The sequence below is a fragment of the Anguilla rostrata genome, chromosome 3 (assembly GCF_018555375.3).
Source record: "Anguilla rostrata isolate EN2019 chromosome 3, ASM1855537v3, whole genome shotgun sequence".
In the NCBI taxonomy this organism is placed as follows: Eukaryota; Metazoa; Chordata; class Actinopteri; order Anguilliformes; family Anguillidae; genus Anguilla; species Anguilla rostrata.
Window position 1 is genome coordinate 66,255,515 of NC_057935.1, and position 14,031 is coordinate 66,269,545.

Consider the following 14,031-nt stretch of genomic DNA (forward strand, 5'->3'; position numbering starts at 1 on the left):
AATCCCTTCTGGTGTTATTTTGAAAATGATAGCGAGCGCTGGTTTATTTATTTGGTGCCATTCCGAGTCTAGTGGCAGTAGAATTGCTTCAGGACGCTGGTAGCTGTAACATTTTAGGACACCTATATATAAAAATGCTCGGAAACAGTCAAATCATCATTAAAATCTAACTTCTAAAGTAAAAAAAAAAAAAAGTAACATCGTAGAACTGTCAGTGCACATTTGAAACGATTTAATAACGTTATCTACTCTAACTTTATATACTTTGTATATTTCCTTGTTAAATTACCTGTTAAAGTGAGCCCAGATGCCAATTTTGTTATGTTTGTGCGTGAGACGCCCATTTTGATTACATTGCGAGCAGAACATTTTACTGTGATGATTGTAGGATTAACTATAAACACCGTTTACGCAATGAATCTGTCATAATATATAGGCTAATTCACAGTTCTCTCGTTAGTTGTAAATATGAATGCATAGCTCTGTTTCTTTATCCCATGGCGCAAACTGAGCGACGCATTTTATTTTTACTTCCCTCATGACCGCGCAAAGCCCAATTCATTCACAAATAATAGATTGCCACAAATAAAAGTAGGCCTCTATTTTTACCGCGGCTGGAAGATTAGACATTGTGACAGGCTGTCGGCAAATTACACAACCACAGTACTGAGGCAGTGTCAGAAGCAGCAAGAGTACAAGATACAGATTGGGGCGGGGGAGGGTGCCTGCGTAGAGAGAAAGTCTCTGCGCCCGCGTCTGAGTCCAGCATTATATATGCAGACGCGCTGCTTACGCAAGCCGTCTTCCACAGCCGCGCACACTGGCGTCACGCTCCATCACGCAGTTCGCACAGCTTCCCCAGCGGCCCTTTCTGGGTGAGTTAGGTAACACCCAATCCCACAATCCACTGCTCTGGCCTACTTCTGTCCATAGCGATGCGTGTTTTGTTATTAGCAGGAATAGGTGTAGCTGCCAGGTTCCCATAGCAACCACTGTATCTAGTGACCTTATCCTTTTGGTTATGTAACCCTACTTGGAAAGAATAAAACTGACTTGGGGTATGTGAAGGGATTCTGGCCCAGGGACTGTGGTAAATGATCTGAGTTTGGAAAGAGGCAGGGAAGGCTTCTGATGAGACCCAGGTTCTTGTCTAGATTATTTCTGTCTTTACCACAGGTCAAAACTTGCACTCTTGGCTATTTGACAAAACCAAGTTAATAAAAGTCATTAATGTTTGAACTGGGAGTACTGTTGACAGTTGCCAGTATTCTGTATAATTTAACTCTCTGTTTTCTGATTTACTCTGCTTCTGTAGCTCCCCAGAAAAGAATCTTGCTGGATTTATCATTTTCCTTCACTCTTAGCACTCCACTCCCTCTTCAAGGTTACCCAACACAACCGTCACCATTGCATAAGCCTCATTTAATTTTCCATTAAGGCAGAGGGACTTCAAATCGAGCCTGTCTCTTTCATTTAATGCGTGTGCTCCTTCAGCCCACAGAGGCCACGGTGGCCCAGGGTCTCCTCTAAGGGTCCTCCAAAAAGGCGGAGCAAAGACAGCTTATGTGGGTCATTGGGTCACGGCTGCCTTTCCTTCCCCCTTTCATTGACCTACATCAATGTGCTTGCGTAAACGGCACCGATTCTCAGTTACGAGTTTGCCCTCTAGCTTTTTGACTTTGCACAGGCTTCCACCCCATCTCCCGCAAGACAGAGAAACAGGCCCCTGTGTTTCAGTCTATGCGGCTCACTCCCACCGTGTAACGAAGTTGCTATGATGACCTCTTTTCCCAAAAGTCTGTCCTCAAAAAGTTTCTTTCGGAAGCTTTTGAATTGATTTATTTGTGTGTGTGTGTGTGTGAGAGAGAGAGGGGGGGGGAGAGAAACTAGACTAGAGTTGAAATGATTTGGTAATTCACATATTATGAACAAAACTTTAATAGAATATGTACACTATATAACAATATCATCAATTACTATTCTAACACAATCAGACAGAACGGCTACATCTATGACATACATTCAGTTGTGTAAACACAGATTTTGTTAAGAGGCAATTTTACAAATATCACACAGCCACCAAAAGAGAACTTATGTTCGCTAGTCGCTACTTCAGAAATATAAATACCCCAAATCAAAATATTTGTCTTTGATTAGCTTATTTGAGCAGATTAACTAGCTAAATGCACATATGTCACAGAGGTAGGTCAGCATTCATAATTAGTGTGCAAATCAAAGTATTGGATTTATAAAAGCCAGGAAAATGCAACTCATTTTACCATTATAGCATTATCCAAATTTCCCACGTGGTTGAACTGTCTTAACCATCTATCACTTGTAAGACTTCCATTTTATCAAATAACAGAAATAAAAATGTAAAAATATCTAATTGAATCTGTAATGGTTGCATGGTTGCAGTTACACTTTGGTGTAACTTCCTGTTCTTTCATAATGTGATCATCACATACAACATGCATAACAGCTTCATGACTTTGTCACATAATAAAGCATTTATCAACAAATACAACCTATTACTGCTAATATGATTTACAAACACCTTATTAAAGTACAGCTCATGTAAAATGTCGCCCGTGATTTCATTAATTTTTTTTCCTGACATTTAGAACTCCAGTAACTGAGCTACTAGCACCTGTTCCATTCCCTATGGCCATAGAGACAGACTTTACAATGTGTCCACACTGTAATGTTTTAACTTCGGAAGTGATTACTCTCGTCTTTCTCCAGAGTATTTGCTTTGTTTTGAATAAGGAGTAACACGTGGCTCTGGCCAGAACCAAGCAACTCTAAAAATGTATATTTATCGAGCCAATTGATAAAAACCTATTTTGATTCCCAAAAATTAAATTCCCGTATCATCTTAATTTTTTATTGTAAAATGATGTCTTAGGTCTCCAGAAGTGGAACATGAATATGCAACAGATGCTCTGTTTCAATTATAAAAACATAAAGATTCTTTCTAAGCGCTACATGAAAAGCTACTTTCTGCTGAATTCTATTATAAGAATTATTATTATTGCATGGTACTGGTGTCATTTAATGTAGTCAAACATAAGGCACTACACATGTGTCTTTTGAAACACTCTTCTTTTAAAACAAGCTTCATTAAGTAGAAACCTATAATGGAATATTTCAACATGCCAACCTTCTCTATATTAACAAGAGCAAAAGAGACACACAGGGCTCTAGTAACTAATAGATTTTGTAACTCTGGCCTTTAGAAGCATCTGCACACTCGGGAAGCATGTTTTACTTTTTGTTGACATGTTAGAGGCAACACAAAAAGGAAAAGGACCCTAGCTCAGTGAAAAGCAGGAATACCGAAGGTAGTGCTCTTCAGGATGTGTCAGAAAGACGATTAAAATGTGTTGAAGATAAGCAACAGCAGACCCGGGCTCAGATGATACCAAACAATTAAACCTCCGGTATTGAAACAAACAATTACTGCTTAGCACTGTTGTGCATTTCACATTTACTTTTGAAAAGCCAATTTCTAGACATGATATGCATTTATATTTTGGATTAGGAATGGAACAGCCCAATTTTCTTGTTCAATATCCAGATTAAACACTCAACATCGTTAACATCAACATGACTATTTTCATTTTCACATACAAGTTTTTTTTATCCATATTTATCCAGGTGTATGGAATTATGATTTGGAGCAAAATTTGTGAATATTTTAAATAATATTTTGCATGAAAATGTCCTAGATTAGCTAGGGATTCACAAAGATAACAGGGGTATATATTGTATAATATAATAATAACATAAGAGCTTAAGATGAATTTACTGAATATCGGCCCAGAGCTAAAATTATGGCTGATATGATGGTGATACATACTTATAATGGAGAGGGGATATAAATTGCATAATCATAGTAATCATAATATTCTGAATCTCTTTATTATTTATTTAAATGTAGCATTTTTATCAGCCAAACTCACAAGTAAACTGTAGACATTCAGTAGTTTTCTAGACTCATGCTCCCCACTCAATAATGAACTAAACTAGGTTTAAAATATTTCTTAAAAAAATAACATTTGTAAAATCTTTCCTTTATAGGTTGTTTGATATCTGTGCTCATCTGCATCTTCTATAGATGTGGAAACGCGGCTGCATTTAGCATTTGTGCTATAATTTAAAACAGGGTGGTATTGGTATCAGCCAACATGGCGATTGGGCTAGATAAATATTAGTCATTGTTGACCCAGAATTTCTACATCTTGCCTACCTAATTATCATAAAGCACCTGTAGAGTGGGTGAGTTCCACCCCAAGCCCAGCCCCCCCCCCAAACTCAGGTTGACGAAATACATTTCAGTTAACATAACATAAATAAAAATATCCTTCAGCTTTGGGAATGAAAAGTTTGTGTGTAAATGTATTTAAAACCCATAGTGATACCCTTTTTTTCTGAAGAGTAAAGAACACTTTGACAAATGGAAGGACATCAGAGTGTGCCGAACTTACTGCTACTTGTTGTTGTCAATGTCCCCTTTTCTTATCCCTTACACAGCATGTACATGAACGGTCAAGCAGGACAAAATAAGGCAATGTTGTGTCAGGGTCTCATGTCACAGGCATGTTCTATTAAACCAATCAGTCCAAATATGTCAAATATGAGTCTTTTTTAGTCCTTCAAACAGACTTTAGTTTCCTAAACACGAGTGAACAGCAGTTGGGGCAGCCCTGGAAGGTTGCAATGACTTGCTTGGTGCGTCGTTTCTGTTACTTTAATTAGAAGATCATGGATAATAATTTATGAAGTCGTTAGCCAAGCAGCCAAGAACAGTACAACATGTAACACATGGACAAAAGGAGAGCCTTTCACAAATGAATAATTTCACCGGAATAATGCTCGATTAATCATCGATCCAAGTGATGTAAACAGTGTGACACTCACAGACCATAAATAACACTGGAAAAAAAATGAAACCCAGGGTGTCTCATTAGGAAAAGTCCGACAAGATTTCCATCACGCCATTAGAAGGGAAGCGTTTAGCAGGTGCAGGGCCAGGGTCATGAAGCACGCTGAAACTAGCTCAGGACGTCCCTCCCAGGTCACCTGCCCGCTGATGCAACAGCTCTGTCCAATGAGCTCACCCCTGTTTTAAAGCACGTAGGTTTGCGAATCACAGTCAGAGAAGAGTACCACATCCAGAAACATGACTGGCACTCTGTGTTTCTTTCCTTCTTCTCATGTCAAATTCCAGTCAGTGATAGCAGTGAATAACAGTAAATCCACCTCCCGGCGGCACTTCTGCACAGAAGGCGTTGTGGGGTTTGGTCTCCTGAAAGGGCGAGTCGTCGGACAAGGCGGACGCGCGGGCGGGGAAGACGGTCGCCGGCGGGCAGGTCACCGGGAGCGGTTTCGGGACATGAAGAGGAGCACCCGCCGGATGCCTATCAGCCGGTCTTTGAGGGAGGTCATGGCCAGGAAGGGGAGCTGGGCCCTCCCCTCCAGCGGTAGAACCGCCAGGAGCCACCAGCACCAGGACGGCCCGTTGGGACCAACCTAGGAGAGGTCAACATGACGGCGTTATGGCCTAGCCTAGAATATGGCCTAGTTTTAATTCACATAGCATTAGCCAAAAACCTGACGCTAGGTTGTGACACTAGCAGCCAATAATGGCCAATTCACTGATACACAAAGAAACTGATCTGGTGCAGTTCTGCTTAAAGGTAATCAAGAGCTTCCGATTACTCCATTCCATCAAACATTTTCAAGTTATTAAGGCAGGGATTTTCTCTGGCTGTTCTTTCAATATACAACAGGGAAACTAGTGAATTTTTTTTTATCCAGTAATGAAAGATATGAACATTTTTAAATTTGTATTTTACAAATAAATTATCTGCGGATAGGACCATATCGCTCAAACCTTTCAACATTATCCCTTTACTTTCGACATGAATCCAACTATTTGTTTAAACTTGTGGTTTGTAAGTCACTGAAAGGAATGAAATTACTTCAAGAATTTCTTAAGTAATTGCTTTCACTGAACAAGTTGACCTCTTATAAAAGATATACCAAAGATAAAAAAAACTAAAACTAAGTGCAATCTTAAATCTAAGATGAAAAAAGCATATACAAAAAAAACTCTGTTCTTTCTACGTGGCTAAATATATCTGCAGAAGAGGAACACTCCTGGCAGAAATGGTGCTCGGCCTACCTGTGGTTCTGGCTCTTTCTCTGGCATGGGTCCGAAGTGTCCCAGAATCCGTTCCCTTTGCTCAGGCTTGAGGGAGCTCACCCAGACTAAGGCCTGACCATACACAGAGTCCTGCAGCTTCCGTAGCTCCTCCTCCTGCTCTCCCTCCACCTGTCAATCACAACACATCAGTTCCTGCTTCACGCCGCCGACTTCACACCACACACGCCCTTCACCCAAAACTACAGGATTCATAACGGGCCACAAACAACAGCCACGGCAAACAAATGAAAGCCTAAAGACTAAAAAATGACCAGGTAAACAGTTTACCTAGTAAAATACGTGCCTTTAAATGTCAGCTGAAATAAATGCTAAAGGTCAGTCATTCTAGGAGACCAATCGTACCTTCTTGTCTTCCAGGTACTCGATGTCTGCGGTGTTGTATCCGTCTCTCTGGCTGTGCTGGATGACTCTGAACCGTCTCTTTCCCACGGTGTTCACGACGGAGCGGCCGTCCGTGAAGAACTCCACGCTCCGGATCTCCAGGATGCAGCCGTAATCTGCAAAACTGAACCGCGAGAAAAAAAACATCTTTAGGATACGGTACGTGTAACATACAGGCTGAACCAGGAAGAGGGCCGGAGGCAGCATCACCCTAGCTCACAATCAAACCCCCTGTGACTGAATGCCAGAGAAACATTATTGCTATAGAGTGGTATTGGGTGACATGTCTGGTCAGATTGTGAGCATATTGCTCCTGCGTAAAATATGATCCAGCTCCATCTGTCAAATTGTAACTACTTCCTAGGTCACAGTAAACATCCATGCATTTCCTGATTGTTACACTGATCCTGAAGGTACATTTAAAAAAGCCTTCCGTGCGGACAGCACATTCAGACGTCATTATACATATCTGAAATACTTTAACTCGTTAGATCCTGGTAAAAATTTAAACTGAACTGAAATTTCAATTAAATTTGCCATTACCCAAAACATACAACGAAATAACAATTTTGTTCTGAATTTTGATGAAAGTGAATGCTCCTTTGAGGCATCAATTGTAAATGCCTCATGAGAGGCATCAATTGTAAAGCGCTTTGGATAAAAGCGCTATATAAATGCAGTCCATTTACCATTTCCTTTCTTTAATCTAAGCCCTCTTTTGGCACCGAAAAGCAACCACAGACACATGACAGCACTAACCCCCCCATCTCCCCCCACCCCCACCCCACAGCCCCACCCCCCCACCCTCCAGAGCGGGGCTCGGTTTCGGGACCCGGCCTCTTACCCCTTGACGGGATCGCTCAGGCACATTCCGAACTGCTTGGTGCCGATCTCCATGCAGCGGCGGATCATGAGGCGGTAGCACGGCTCGAAGATGTGCAGCGGGCAGGGCACGGTGGGGAAGGCCATGGTGCAGACGAATATAGGCACGTTCTTATTCAGGCTGCAACAGGAAATGACACGGCCATGAGAGAAGGTCTCGCGCTGCACAGCTAGCCGTTCGTTTTTAAAGAACAGGAGGCCCTATCTGGGTTAAGTACCGTAACCTAATTACGGCTGAAGAGGCTGGCGCACAGGCAAAGGGTTCTAACGGATGCTAGCGAGTAAAATAGATCAAAGCCCATATTAAAATTAACACAATGTTCCTGTTCGTGATCCGTGAAAAATGCATAAATTTTTTTTTTTTTTTTAATACACATACAGAGCTGTATTTCGTGGCCAATGAAATAAACAAAAAAACAGTTCAGGGAAATAAAAACAGAAATAAAAACTGTCGGTTGTGTTTGTTGTTCAAAGCATGTCATTTGATGATGAACACTGTGATCATGTTGAATGTGTGCCTGCGGGGGTATTTCACGGAGCAGGATTACTGAGTTACCAGAATGACTGCGCCGAATAAAGCCCAGAACAGCACTTTTTACTTCAGTCCATGTTCCAGATTTGGGAGGGTTCCGGGTTTTACTCGGTGCAGAAATCCCGCTGACTCAGTGATCCCGCTCGGCGAAAAGAGCGCCCCGGTCTGATTTCGCTAACGGCTTCACGGCTCACTTGGACAGCTCAGCGATTTCCTCCTCGTGAACTTTCTGCCGGTCCACGAGCTCGTCTGGCAGATACTTGGCGATGAGGTCCTCCATCAGGAACGTCTTACAGTACCGTCTCTGGGCCAGATACTGTGGGCACAGGGAGGACAAAAATGCGATGCGTTGGCAAGCGAATGATTAAATGCCTGGACCGCAGCCACGTCAGATCTGACTGGGGGGGGGGGCGACCGGCTGGCCTGTACTCTACCTCTGAGAGGTCTTCCTTGCACAGGGGACATTTGGAGTTGTGGTCCAGGCACCTCTCCAGGCATTTCAGACAGAAGGTGTGTCCGCACGGCGTGGAGACTGGTTCGTAAAAAAGCCTGAGGAAGAGGAGGGAGAGAAGGCAGACTTCATCATACACGATGGAATGAAATTCACGCGCTCACAAAATCTAAACACAATCATTCCCACTAGTAGAACACCACTGTGTCTCTGTATGTCCTTCCTTTCTCTGTTGCTAAAATATATGCAAGCAAAGCTAGCTTTAAAAACAACACAACACAATCAAGATACTGACTCTGTATATGCGTGGCTGACTTGTGAGGTCAGGTTAAAGACATGTCGACAGAGGAAATGTTACATTTCTCTCCATACTTTGGGTTTCTAAAATAAAGAGATTCAATTCATAAATGACCTAGAGCAGAGTTTTCAGTATGAAAACTAGAACAACTGTTCTGTACTTTGAAGACATTGATATTTTACGGTTTGCGTTGTTTTGGTTTATTTGCTATATATGTTCAGAGTCATCATTTCTGTTTAATCATTTACAAATCTCTGAAAGTCACCCTGGTTTGTGAAATCGGCCAAAGCCGTTAGATCATTAATATACTCCACTTCCCATTAAATGGTTCCATGGCAACACAGGTTAGTAAATGTAATCAAATGCCGTTGAAAAGCTTATGTGAGCTTATGAAATGCCTTGTGGTAGAGCTCGGTTTAGCATAGGAAATTGGGCCAATCTGGAGCCTCGCACTTCGGTTAAGAGGGCACACGCCCTGGGGTTGTGTTACAAATCAGCCCAAGGTTTAAAGGTGCGATTCCTTTCATCTGTCTCTCTCTCTCTCTCTCTCTCTCTCTCGCTCTCTCTCATACAATAAAACACCAGTGGAAACTGGAATGATCGCATCTCCCTGTGTCCACTTAACCTGTCCCTCCCAGGAATGTCACCCGGTGTGTTGCAGGCCTGTTGTCATCAAACATTATTATTTTGTTCTAATACTGCCTTGTTGTCTTATGAAAACATAACAAACTTAAATGGCAGAAGTTTCCTGATGTTTGTCATATTGTCAGTGTCTTTATTTTTACACTTTTGTTTTCAGGGAAACCCATACATTTCACTCAAAGTGATGGGAGAGGGGAAACAAAAAAAGTAGCACAATAGAAAACTTTGTTCCTAGTTTTAGATGGAGAAAAGGATCTCAGAACATCACCTCTAAGGAATCTTGAAAGACAAAAAGCCACAAGAAAGCAACTACACTCTTTAGCTGGGTTTATAAACAGCATGGCGTAGCCAGTGAGAGAGGACTGGACGTTTAAAGAGCAGTAGTCCACGGGAAATGGCAGCATCATACCTCATGCACAAGGAGCACTCCAGGTCGGCGGCATCAATGCAGTCTGCAAGCAGCGAGGACCAGGAGGACACCCCCTCTCTCAGCCTTCCCTCTGTGAGAAGCATCAGGGATCAGAACCACTGCCACTGTTCACCGGGCCTGAGCTACTCTCAGTATCTGACACGTGACATGGCTGTGTGCTATCGCTAACATTTTCTGCTACTGCTAGCAGATGTGCTTCTAAATTTAAGAGCATGCCAATACAGCCCAAATAGTAGACGTGCTCCTGAATTTTCCCCCCCCCCCCCAATTAGCACAAATCAATTTTCAGGAGTAAATGCCCGTGAAACACAAGGGGGCGCCGTCGAGCCCCGAGCGGTCTTCAAGCTCACCTGACTTTGAGCGTTTGCACCGCCGTTCTCTGCCTCCGGCTTTTCCGTCCTCCTCTTCCTCCTCTTCGACGTCTTCCTCGTCGCTGCGCTTGCGTTTGAGAATGTAGCACCTGTCCAAAACGGTGGGGTGATAGAACGAGGAGATGCCCCCCTCCTCTTTACCCTCCTCACAGCAGGCCTGCTTCAGTCTCGCACTGTCCACTTCTTTCGGTCGATTTGAAGCTGGCACCGGCTTCAGATTTTCTGGAGAAGATGCGTTTCCATTCTTCTTGGTGCAAGAAGGAGACAGGGAAAGAGAGAGAGAGAGAGAGAGAGAGAAAGAGAGAGAGCGAGAGAGAAAGAGAGAGAGAGCGCACTGTTAGTTAGGGTCATTCTTATTTACAAGTTCCACAGTGCAGCATAACTTAAACCACATTGCACTCTTTATATCATCCAGCAAAGGGAAAATGCACTGTCCTGTTTCACATATTCAGCTAAACGGAAACCAGTACTGACTACATCCCTCACCTTGTGGAGATTTACTGAGCCGGCACTGCCAAACGAACTCAGAGAGGTTGCTGCATTTCCCTTTAGTCTGGCTCTGGAGGAAAGCAGCGTACTGCAGTCTGGTATTCTCTCCTGGACGTCATCAGGAACTGGAGCGAAGAGGTCACTCAGCAGCTAAATAAAACACAACATCATTTAACACACCTGTAAGAGTTACCGGATCCAGCTACTTCTCTAAGTGCAGGGAAAGTTCAGTTGTAAAACAAACTTTGGGTGGGGGGTTGGAGGGTCTAGAGCACACTGCAAGAGCAGCAATACATATACACGACAGTGCTCTCCACTGCACCATTAATTGAATCAAAGATTTCGTTTGTACTAATACAAGTTAGTATAAGATCAAAAAACGTGAAGAAGGTAAAGGTATCTGTGATGGCGAAGTATCAGGATTATTATAAACACAACTATTTAAAAAAAAGACCAAAAGATGTGTACAAGAATGTTTACCTTTTGAGCTTCTGACTTTGCTAGTTTGCCTTCCGGTTCTAGAGCAATGCAGAACAGGTACTCTGTTAAAGCTTCTTCTGTCTTCTTCAGCGAAAGAAGAGCTTGTGCTTTCCTTAAATGTCCCTTTAAAAGAAGTTTTCTTTTTAATAAAAAGTGGTACATGTAGCTGAATTGCCACCACCATAACTGATCAACATTCTGTCAAATCAAGACTACACTAATTATCATCATACAAAGGGTTATATAGAAAATGATAAATAAAAACGTTAAATATTTTTGAAGCCTACTATTCACAGAAGTTAATTAAATAACAATAGACATAGGCATATTTTAGAAGAGCCAAACCAGTGAAGGTTACCTTTATCCAATGAGGCTGAAGTTTGCATGCTGTGTCTGCATCACTCAATGCATCATCAAACTTTTTCAGGGCTGAGTTAATCTGTGAACGGTTTCTGAACAGCAGATGGTCCCTTGGAGCTAAAAATAAATAAATAAATAAATATAAAAAATTATATTAAATGTAGACATTCCATAGGTTTCTAAATATGGTTTCTTTACATCGTGGCAGTACAGCTATGTGTACGGATATTAAGTATATTACAATGTCATTCCTCATTCCTAATAACACATTGCGAGGGGGAAAAAAACCCCGTTAACTTTCATTCCAAACCACACTATTTGAACTGAATTGCCCCCTTGTTTCTCCCATGATCCATAAAATGGTCAGAAAAGTGATATTACATTACATTTCACACAGCTTCTCACTCGTTTTTTTTCCGTCAGTCTGTTTCTGTAGCTATTTAAATTTAAATCTAAATATTCCATGTATCCATTTTTATTAGGACTATTCTGAATAACAATCTACAGTTTAGTAAACCATTGTCTTCATTGTGACAGCAGCAGAAATTTGCTCTTGGGTGTTGAGCATGCGCCGTTCACCAGAATTTCCACAAGCTCTGCTCACGTAAGACTAGTGAGCAAGAAAGTTTCTGTAATAACTTTTAGACAGAAGGTTTAGGTAAGATATAGAATGGAGTAGACTGGAATTGTGAAATTTGTATCCAGAATTCAAGTCTTGCCGTTTTAAACAAATATATTCGTTTTTTTTATTTACCATCCCGTTTCCCCAGAGTAGCCTAGCTATCCTATTTCAGGGCAGGACTGCTTCCCTAAGTATCAGAATTCCGGATCAATGGCTACCTTAATTGAAGATAACATCCATGATCACTTCTACCACACTCAATAGTCGTTCATCAACGACAAAAAAGAGTTTTACCGAACATTTAGAACCTTTGACCTACATATTTGGCGCTGTTGTAGATTACACAATCAAAGGCGCTCAGTGGCGATTAACAAAAATGCAGCGAGAGGTTATGCAATGTTTGTTCCGCTGCCCTACATTAACATCTTATTTAACTTCCACGCCTACATCTATTCACTGTCTACAGACAGCGAGCGTTATTTAACGTCTCTTGTTATAAAACCATATTGAAAACGTTAACCAAATTAATTTAACTAACTGCAAATCATCACATTCTAATGCGTTGTATTTTATAATTTAGGCTATAGTGTTATTCAAGAAGTCACCGGTCAGATCCAATACCCTATCTTGACATCATAAACTAAATGCAAACGGTTGGCATGAGATCACCATAAAATAAACGATTTCATAAATATAATACGACACTATTACGAACACAGACAATTATAAAACAATTACTGACATTAGCCAACATATAACGTGGCAATGAAGACATGCAAGCACATGAGGAAATAAAAATACATCAACATCCACAATGATTCAATTACCTATTTGTATAGCTTCGTTGTATTTCATCAGAGCAGCCTCCAGTTTTTTCTCTGCATATAACCTATTCCCCTCATGCCTCAATTCAACTACAAGCAGCTGAGAGGGATACCACTTGGACAACAAGTTGCTAAGGACCACGTTGACTCTGTAACTCTGTACATCGGTGAGTTTTGAACAGTCTTTGCATTCTTTGCAGCAGACTGGCACATTTTCCTTTTCCAGGCACTTTCTGCAAAAGCAGTGTCCACAAGGCAGTGTTACCGGCTCGCACAGAAATCCACAACATATCCTACAAGTGAAAGCATCATATCCGCCGCATGTTATAGTGTCCAGCTCCGGTTGGGTCTTGTGACTGACAATCCCTTCTTTTCTTAGGATGCTGTTGGTCAGACATTCAGTCAGATTTTCAAGCTGCGCAGGTCGCAACCTGTCGATTTTAGAAGCCCGTTGGTATATTTCGAAAGCCTCGCTAAGCTTGCCATCAAATGCCAGCGCATCAGCTCGTTTCAATAACAGCTCATGTTGAGTAGCGTGGTCGGTGAAATTTTGTAGTTGGCATTCGTAGATGTCAGCGGCAAGCTGAAAGTTTTTTGCTTGGAAGGCTTCGGCAGCGAGCTCCAGCATGACAAATCCTTCTACACTCTTCGCTCCCATATCTAAACACAGGTATGATTATATGTTGTTAAAAAATATCGTTCCGTATTCGGAAGTAACAGATACCGGTCGCATTTTCTTTGCTCTTCGCCTCTTGCCCCGCACGCGTCTCCGTAATGAACCCATCGTTCTGCAATAAAGATCCTACGTAAAAAAAAAAAAAAAAAAGTGTTACATAAACTATGTCACGTGACCATTGGCAGCTGTTCTCATTGGACGGGTTTCGGTAACTGTTACAAAACAAGTCAGTTGTAACATTTTAATTCTGTCTCAGTAAAGTGTGCTTTTTGGCTAATTTTCATTATTTGAGGCGGCATATTTTGTGTTTGAAGTAGGCGACAGTCCACACTTCTCTGTGTGTCGGTTTTTATAGCATATA

General features: G+C 41.7%; 1 protein-coding gene across 1 annotated transcript; it reads right to left on the reverse strand.

Moving 5' to 3' along the window:
• Positions 1 to 1,920: 1,920 nt before the first annotated feature.
• LOC135251697 (LON peptidase N-terminal domain and RING finger protein 3-like) lies at positions 1,921 to 13,797 on the reverse strand. The gene is made up of 12 exons (XM_064329374.1): positions 12,998 to 13,797; positions 11,547 to 11,665; positions 11,189 to 11,311; positions 10,706 to 10,858; positions 10,199 to 10,463; positions 9,828 to 9,918; positions 8,462 to 8,576; positions 8,222 to 8,343; positions 7,458 to 7,616; positions 6,575 to 6,737; positions 6,191 to 6,340; positions 1,921 to 5,535 (listed from the first exon to the last, which is right to left on the reverse strand). Exons 1-12 carry the CDS (start codon positions 13,650 to 13,652, stop codon positions 5,377 to 5,379), a joined length of 2,274 nt encoding a protein of 757 aa, XP_064185444.1. The 5' UTR covers positions 13,653 to 13,797; the 3' UTR covers positions 1,921 to 5,376.
• Between the last annotated feature and the right edge of the window lie 234 nt (positions 13,798 to 14,031).

Excerpts from the sequence above, each read along its gene's own strand:
- LOC135251697 (XM_064329374.1), bottom strand. The coding sequence starts at position 13,652 with ATGGGAGCGAAGAGTGTAGAAGGATTTGTCATGCTGGAGCTCGCTGCC. Across the intron at positions 11,666-12,997 it reads CAACGAAGCTATACAAATAG|CTCCAAGGGACCATCTGCTG; the intron begins GTAATTGAATCA and ends ATTTATTTTTAG. Across the intron at positions 8,344-8,461 it reads GCAAGGAAGACCTCTCAGAG|TATCTGGCCCAGAGACGGTA; the intron begins GTAGAGTACAGG and ends CTGTGCCCACAG.